At 34.5% G+C, this 8,507-nt stretch overlaps 1 protein-coding gene across 3 annotated transcripts; it reads left to right on the forward strand.

Moving 5' to 3' along the window:
* Window positions 1–1,104: 1,104 nt before the first annotated feature.
* Window positions 1,105–7,788, forward strand: LOC104225240 (uncharacterized). Of its 3 annotated transcripts, XM_070158847.1 has the most exons (14): window positions 1,232–1,404; window positions 1,642–1,718; window positions 1,843–2,080; window positions 2,805–2,881; window positions 3,669–3,828; window positions 4,036–4,060; window positions 4,398–4,487; window positions 4,722–4,893; window positions 4,978–5,051; window positions 5,333–5,402; window positions 6,143–6,214; window positions 6,433–6,566; window positions 6,653–6,726; window positions 7,318–7,788. In XM_070158847.1, the coding sequence occupies exons 3-14, from the start codon at window positions 1,876–1,878 to the stop codon at window positions 7,407–7,409; spliced, it is 1,245 nt and encodes a 414-aa protein (XP_070014948.1). In that variant the 5' UTR covers window positions 1,232–1,404; window positions 1,642–1,718; window positions 1,843–1,875; the 3' UTR covers window positions 7,410–7,788. The 3 variants fall into 3 exon arrangements, with proteins under 3 accessions (XP_070014952.1, XP_070014948.1, XP_070014944.1); XM_070158851.1 differs by lacking the exons at window positions 1,232–1,404; window positions 1,642–1,718 and adding an exon at window positions 1,105–1,158; XM_070158843.1 differs by lacking the exon at window positions 1,232–1,404 and having other exon boundaries at window positions 1,464–1,707.
* The last annotated feature ends 719 nt before the right edge of the window (window positions 7,789–8,507 follow it).

The following is an 8,507-nucleotide window of genomic DNA, read 5'->3' on the forward strand; positions in this document are numbered from 1 at the left end:
AAGTTGTATGTAAAGATACGAGAAGAAAAAGAATTCCTCAACTTCAAAACTTAGAATAAAAAAATTGACCTGATTCCACACTGATATAGGAACATACTTTTTCTGTTCGTGAGTTGCTGTTGAGTATTCAATTATACTTGAATAAGAAAAATTAACGTAAACGTTGTCAAATTAGACATAGCATATATATCATTAGCTCAATAATAACTTTTTTTAACTGTTTTACATATCAACCTAGCTAGAACCTTGCATCTGTTTCTGAAACCAATCATTCTTAAAAAAAATATATGCATGGGTGTTTTTTTTGGGGGTCACATAACAAGGGGTGTGAGAAGGTACAATATAAAGGTACAATAGGACTATATAGGAGTCTCAGGAGCTCATATTGACGCTATTATTAGAATTATATAAATAAAAGAATAGTAGTATTATTTACTAGCATAAAATTATTTTTGCTAAGGCGTGTGAAATGGCATCCTTTACTAAAGAATGTTCGTAAAGGCGTGAACCATGACTTTGACAACTATATATATGCGAGGATTATGAGGCGTTACTCTTGCGGGTCTGTCCCAAATTTTTTAGTCTATAAATTATATATGCACACTGCTAATGTACTCATCTCATTGATGTGACCATATTTTTTTAATTTGTTTTTAAAAGAATGATTTTTTATGAATAATTTAAATTGAACTTCTCATTTTATCTATAATGAAAAGTTTTATAGTTGCACAAAAGTTATGGCATTTTTTTTTTAGCGGAAAAAAAAAATTATACGGATAAGGACCAAGCGGATGGTTAAAAGTGCTTTCCCCATTGAAAGAACATTAACGAGAAAGGAGATAAGTAACATGGTATGTAAAAATGACATGAATTATTTTTACACTGCAACATTGTTAGTAATATACATATATATTTCCAACACGTATTTGCTCCTATAGTTCTCGTCAGGGTACTCTGCATGTGAAAAGTTAGTACGTAGTTGTTATTCATGCGTGAATTATTTAATACAATCTCTCATCTTTAAAAATTGAAAACAATCATTCTCTGTATCAATTTTTAATATAAAATTATAAAGAGCCTCACCTCTCTCACATGATTTAGAGTGTGAAAGTCTCAACTCACCCCTCCCGGCCCGCTCCTGCTTCTAGAGAAGAAAAGGTTAGTATTTACTTTATGCTTTGACACTTCATTCACTAACAACATTCTTGAAATGCTGGCTATTGTCTGAAGTAAATGTTTCGTATAATCTAAGAATTCTCTTTTATACTTGTTCTTAAGTTGCTTTTTTCATTCCATATACACTGAGATTATCCCTATTTTAGCCGCCAATATATAGGCTTACTTATGGTTTAAACAAGCTTACAATAGTTTAACCATTACTTGCTTCTATTGGAAGAAGTGAAGGTGCATTTTGACTATACTGCAATTTTAAGCAATTCTATTATTGTCTTACTTAATGCTTACCCCAAAGCCGAAATAGTTATATACATGCTTTATTCTATATCTTTGGTGTGAAATCCAAAAGGCTAATTTTCTTGGTAGTTACTAGTTGGTAATCAGATAGAGAAAATTTAATGGTTTTACCTAGAAATTGTGTTTTTTATTTTTTGTGTGTGTGATTATTTATCATAAATTGGCTAGTTTTACGAAGACTGTCAGCCTGCCACAACCCTCCGGCTTCCTTTATCCGGGCTTGAGACCAGCAATGTAAGCAATTTGTGAGTGTTTGCCTATGATGTTGTTCTATGCTGTGCAAGCTATCCAATTTTTAGAAATACAATGTGATACTTTTGTGTAGTATAAGAAGTGCTTACTCAATGATTTTGGCTTTACCTCTAACAGGAATAGTGCCACTGAATTGAAGGTTGAGGCAAGATGTTAGAGGACAAAATAGATGGCAATGAGGTAGATCAATGGAGTGAAATTTCTGGGATATTACAACAGAAGAGTATGGAATGTTCTATTAAAAGCAAGAGTTCATTGCGAGCTCGTTATTCCTATGGAATTATATTCTTGATAACAAATCTTATAGCTTGGTTCGTACGTGATTATGGAGAAAGGGCTCTTCCTCTGCTTCAACGTAAGTCGAAATTCTTACTGTTCTACATTGTTGACATTGCAATCTTTCTGTCAAATATAGGATCAAGTGCATTAGCTAGCAATAGGGCAGCATAGTGCACTAAGCTTCCGCTTTGCGCGGGGTCCAGGGAACGGCCGACCACAAGGGTCTACTGTACGCAGCCTTACCCTGCATTTCTGCAAGAGGCTATTTCTACGATTCAAACCCGTGACCTCCTGGTCACATGGCAGCAATTTTACCAGTTGAGGCTCCCCTTCAAGTGCATTAGCTAGCAATGTTTGTGGCAAAACATTCTGCTTCCATAGCTACTACAGAATGTTGCATGCTACGAAAATGGAATAGCCTACTCGGTTAACAGCCGACCGCTCTACCACTGAGCTACATAAGGAACACTACGAGATTCGATTATATAGAGTTCTATTCTTGTCTCAAACCATGACCAAATGTTGCCTCTGGAGGACGATCGAGGCATGGCCATAAAAGGGTCTTTTATGACACAATCAATAACTCATTTCATTTTCAATTAGGCCTTATGCACATTTCCTTCTTGCATATGGCTTAAACTTTTGCTTTCTCTACAACTGTTTTCAATGCTTTCGCAATATATGCCACTTGAAACTATATGATATACTTCTCATACTCATCTTGTTAGCTAAATTACCATTTAACTTCTTCTGGTAACTCTAACATGGACTCTGATTCCTGTTTCCCCCTTTTTATACAGATTCAAAATCATGTGGAATTGGGGGAAGTGAATGTTCTCATACAATGGGGGTTCTTCGTGTGAGTTTAGGTTGCTTCGTATCCTTTTGCTTAAAAATGATAATGACTTCTCTCCTTTAATTAAAAACAAAATGCTATGCCTCTGTAGGCAGCATACGGTCTGATTGCTCGCATTGGTATATCTTCAATTTGATTTCAGAAAGTCTTTTAATACTTATATATGATTTAATAGTAAAGAAGTCCCGGAATGGAGCATGTTTTTCTGTATAAATATGTGAAAATTTGAAACTTTTCCTTTTGTTCTTTAAGGGTACTTCTTAGCAGGGGCGGAGGCACGTTGAGCCAAGCGGTGTCACCCGACACCGCTTGGCCGGATATTTTTATTTATTAATATATATGTAAATAATCTGAAAAAGAAAATATAGTCTAAATAAATAAATGGCATAACTTGAGTTAACAACTATATTGGTCCGTTGGTGAAGTAATCCAGTTTCTGCTTGTGGTCAAGCGTTCGACTCTCCATAGTTTTAACAACTTTTTTCGTAATATTTTGGTATTCTTCTGAATTTTTTTTGAAAGAAGCAGCGTCCTACTGAGTAAATGTTTGCTGCCTTATATAGATATTTTTGGTTATATTTGTACTGAGTCTATTATGAGTACATTTTATAAAAATAAAAGTTCGTGGGGGAGAACTGTATTACTATATTTGAATTGTGTTTTTCTAAAGTATGATTTTATTAAAGTAATTTTTTCATTTGTACGCCTCTCTAAATTTTGACACCGCTTAAAAAGAATTCTGCATACGCCCCTGCTTCTTAGTTTGACAGAATTCTTTTGTTCATGCATCCTTGACATACATTGTTAGATTTTCTTTTTAGTAATGTTTCTTACAACATGTTTCACAAGCAAATTGTGTGAAGTTCGCAACGGATGGCACTCTGGATTGTGGATTTTGAAGTTTGTTATGCTGATAACTGTTATGGTGATTCCATTTTTTATCCCCTCAGATTACATCCAGTTATATGGTGAGTCTCTTGAGGATAAATGCAATAAGAAAATCTCAAAGTGAATGCTTAAGCTTTCCGATCACAGCATTTCATTTAGCTTCATGCAAAATTTTCCATTATAAGATTCAACTTTCATCTTATTAATTTTTCTCTATAGAATGCCCGTTTATATTTATCCACTCATTAAATACAAAATGTAAACGGAAATTGCTCTCTTTCATGCAGGTGAATTCGCTCGAGTTGGTGCAGGGTAATATTCACATCTGTCGTTTTACTTCTCTTCTAACATAGATAGTCACATAACTAGTTGCAGTCCATGAAGCAAGTGTAGGACTGAAATTTTCTTAAGTTCATTTTCACACGTGGCATTTCGTATAAAGGAGCAACAAAAAAAACTTTCCTTCCTATAGAGTTTGAACTAGATAGTTGAAGGTGACAACCACTAGTAGGGTCAAAAATAGTGGCTCAAAGTTTTCAAATTTCCTTATATGTAAATAACATTGATAATAATCTTATATTCTGTTTATGGACCTGCAATGGCCATAGCAGTTTAAAGTTCAATACTGGTTTTTGTTATGTATTTGCAGGGTTTTTCTCGCCCTCCAGCTGATAAGCGTGATCGAGTTCATTACATGGTGGAATAACTATTGGATGCCTGACGAGAGAAAGAAACAAAGGTGTGGTTACACTTTAATACGAAAAAGGCATCTTTTGAAACTCCTGTTATACCATTGCTACAGTATGTTTCTAAGATTCTGGTTTCTAAGACCATTTGACTCATCTATGGTTGTTTCTATCAGTTTTCGCAAGTGGAACCATTAAATAGTATAAAAAGTACTATATGTCTCATCATCTCGAGGCCTTACTCTTTAATATGGTCTTCTTACATTATATCATTTTTGTCGTAGCAGCTGCTCTCTTGGCTTATTCATGTCGACAATATGTTACATCGCGTCCATTTGTGGAATTCTGGTGATGTATGTCCTTTATGCGTCCAAAACATCATGCAGTTTGAACATATTCTTCATCTCCTGGACTGCGATCTTGCTGGTAGTAATGATGGCTGTATCCTTACACTCTAAGGTACGCTTTTATAACAAACTAGTTTCCATTGAAAATCATGACTTCATGTGTTATTAATACCTGTTTTTCCTTCTTTTTTTACAGGTAAATAGAGGACTCTTATCTTCAGGGATTATGGCTTCTTATGTTGTCTTTCTCTGTTGGAGTGCTATTCGAAGGTCAGAAACATTGTGCTTAACTTGTTCACCTCTGATCTTAATGTAAAATCAATGAACAAAATATAATACTTTTGCCAGGGCCATTCGAGTTTCCCACTTCCTTATTCGTTTGAATAATATTTTTGAGATACGCTTTAGTGTTTGATGATTGATCATCATATTTGATAGTACGAGCGAGTGCATGTTTAAAACGATAACTTACAATTCTTGCCCCTTAATAGTGTAGCTTTTTGGTTGTCACTAATGTGATGAAGCCTAATTTGATTACACTTTGTTTACAGTGAGCCTGCCACTCTAAAATGCAGCCCTCAGCAACAAAACAGTGGGAATGGTGGTTGGACTACTGTAATTGTAAGCGTCTTTTCTTCTTTTACTTACTTCTAGTCATGCTTATCAAACTTCTTCATCTAAATTTATGCATGTTAATATCGTCAACATCAGTAGCTTTGCTAGTGATACTTAGCAGTGACAAGGCAATTTTAAGAGGATACCGAAGACGGGCATAGTTTTTGTTCTTCAAGTCTATCATAGTTTTGTTCATGAAATGCATCTTTAAATGTCGTCCATAGACCTTCGACATTCCTGCAGAATGCTATCACCGCCAATAGTCAATAGATAGAAAAAGGCTAGCATGAATGCTGAAATTTCTGAATGAGAACTGAAGCTAGATATATATAGTTGCCGACTAGAATGTAGAAAGGAATGGGCCTTATCCGCTGTAGTAAGTATAAGTGACACTATAAATGTTTGATTGCCATGAAACACTATATATAAACCTTTGAAAACCAAGAGAATATATAGTAAACATATTATAACAATTGCAGACATTCATAATCATATATTTTAGCTTCATGACGACATAATCTACCCAACGAATCAGTACTTATCGGCAAAGAAGAATCCACTACACTACATAATTGGTAGACCTCCTAGTCAAGATTAAGTCATGTATTTGAGGCTATTAATGTTTGCACAACCGCGCATCATTCCATTTCTCATTGAGGACAGAGATAATGTGTTTAATCGGCTCTATATCTCTTATTGCACATGTTTGACTAGTTCATCATTGTTCTTTTCCCTGTTAATTATAGGGTTTCTTGATTGGTATATGCGCCATCGTCATGGCAACATTCTCAACTGGCATTGATTCACAGACATTTCAGGTAACTTGTACCCCCTTCAGATGTCCTTTTATACCCAATGTGGAACTCTTATAACTCAAGACTAGGCTGCAAAAGCCAATGTAATATGATTGACTCAGATAGATAAAAAAACTGAAGCAGCTTCAAAAATTGAAAATAGAATCATTAGCCCCTAACAGATGGGCAGAACACGCAAAATCCCAAATTATCTGACTACATTTTTTTTGCTTGTGTTATAGTTTCGAAAGGATAAAGTTCAATCGGAAGATGACATTCCCTATAAGTATGGATTCTTCCATCTAGTGTTTTCCTTAGGAGCAATGTATTTTGCTATGTTATTCATCAGTTGGAATCTAGATGGCTTGCCAAGAAAGTAAGTACATTAATATTCTCCCACCAACACATATTATTGAATTTGTACTAGCAACATTACTTTGATTCATTTTCTTGTTTTAATAGATGGAGTATTGATGTTGGCTGGGCTAGTACATGGGTGAAAATAGTCAATGAGTGGTTTGCTGCTACAATCTATTGTAAGTTAATGTATCCTCTTCTCATTTTTAAAGGGTCCGGTGCATTAAACTTCCGCTATGCGTGGGGTCTGGGGAAGGACTGAACCACAAGGGTCTATTGACCGCAGCCACTTCTGCAAGAAGCTGTTTCCACGGCTCAAACCCGTGACCTCCAGGTCACATGATAATAACTTTATCGGTTACGCCAAAGCTCCCCTTCAATGATGCATATAGATTGCAGAAATTGAAAAATGCCAAATGCTAAGTCGGGTCCCAAAAACATAGGTAGGCTGTCACATGTATAAAATAATCAAATCAACAACTCACTTTACATAATATCCGCGTGGCACCAACTCCATATTATAAGGTGAGTGGTTGAAGTGGCAAGACACTGGTGTTTTCAGGACCGGATTTAGCGTACTCTTGTATTTTTTTTTTCAAATTTTATGAGATGATTTGTATGCATGATTGAGTTATTCTTTTCTTTACAAAAATTAGTTTTAAAACTTTGGTGCAAAAACGAAAGTTGGATTACCATCCGTGAAATTAATCCGAAAAAAGTATGTGCAATTCATGTATATCTCTAATATTCTTCACCTCTCTTGAATGTAGTGTGGAAATTGATATTGCCAGCAGTAAGACAGACCAAAGTGATGGATAATGAAGAGCCAGAACAGGAAATGGACAACTCAACTTCAGTGTGAATTTTGCTGATGGATAAGTGTGTTATAGCCAAAAGGTGGTAAAATGAGCAACCAATGAATGACAAAATTTACATGAATTCAATGGTTGATAAGTGGGTTATAAATGGCTATTTTGTGTTACAAATAAATTTACAGAACCAATTATCACCCTTCATTTACCCATTTTTCCACTTATTCTGTATCATGTGTCTGTCTTCTTTTAGATGTATTTTTATGTCTCTATTCTTTTCTTCATTGTTCTAAGGTGCTCATGTCTAAAATTTAAGCTAGCTGTGGCTTTTTAGGCCTTGTAGATTCTTATTACCATGGGGAAGTTGAAGAATAAAATCCCCCTATTCTTTTTTGTGGTTTCAATCTTGCTGCAAGTGGTTGGTTTAGAAAGCTTCAAGTTGGGTTGGGCCGGTCGGCTATATAAATTTTCATTGTTCATGTCGCTTCATTTAATCCTGTCTATATCCATTAGAATATAATTTTTAACAAAACTTCAAGATTCCTTACGATCGTTAGGTTTAAAATACACATACTAACATGACTAAAACTTAATCTCGACTAATTCACATTGCATGTCATTTCAAAGTTAGATCACCATATAGTTATTGTTGGTAGGACAATGGTCAAAGTGTTTTAGAGATAAATAGGAAGACAAGAACATGGAAAGCTCATGAGCTTAATTGAGAAATTTTACTCATTTCACCTGTACCCCTTATAGAATTTTATTTAGTTCACATTAATCAAATATGGTTTAAGTTGGATCAATTTAAGTGCAATAATAGTTGGTGGAAAGAATTGTCAATTCACGTTTATTATATACTTATGATTAATTAAATCAAAAAATTATATTAGAAAATTTCACAGTTAAAGAGAAAAAAAGGTTTGATTTCCCAAGTATTAATATATATATATATATATATATATATATATATATAGTGACGTTCTTAGAAGGGAGTAATAATAGCATCCAATTAACTGATGATAATTTGGGAAACAGAAAGAAGAAATGAAAATTAAGAAATACCAAAGTGAGAAATAAGATGAGTAGGTTTACAAGTTGGCTACTATATATCATTGTATTGGACCCTTTACAATTAATTTCACTTT

This window comes from Nicotiana sylvestris, chromosome 1, assembly GCF_000393655.2.
Source record: "Nicotiana sylvestris chromosome 1, ASM39365v2, whole genome shotgun sequence".
In the NCBI taxonomy this organism is placed as follows: Eukaryota; Viridiplantae; Streptophyta; class Magnoliopsida; order Solanales; family Solanaceae; genus Nicotiana; species Nicotiana sylvestris.

Excerpts from the sequence above, each read along its gene's own strand:
- LOC104225240 (XM_070158851.1), top strand. The coding sequence starts at position 1,876 with ATGTTAGAGGACAAAATAGATGGCAATGAGGTAGATCAATGGAGTGAA. Across the intron at positions 2,081-2,804 it reads GGCTCTTCCTCTGCTTCAAC|ATTCAAAATCATGTGGAATT; the intron begins GTAAGTCGAAAT and ends CTTTTTATACAG. Across the intron at positions 6,567-6,652 it reads CTAGATGGCTTGCCAAGAAA|ATGGAGTATTGATGTTGGCT; the intron begins GTAAGTACATTA and ends TTGTTTTAATAG.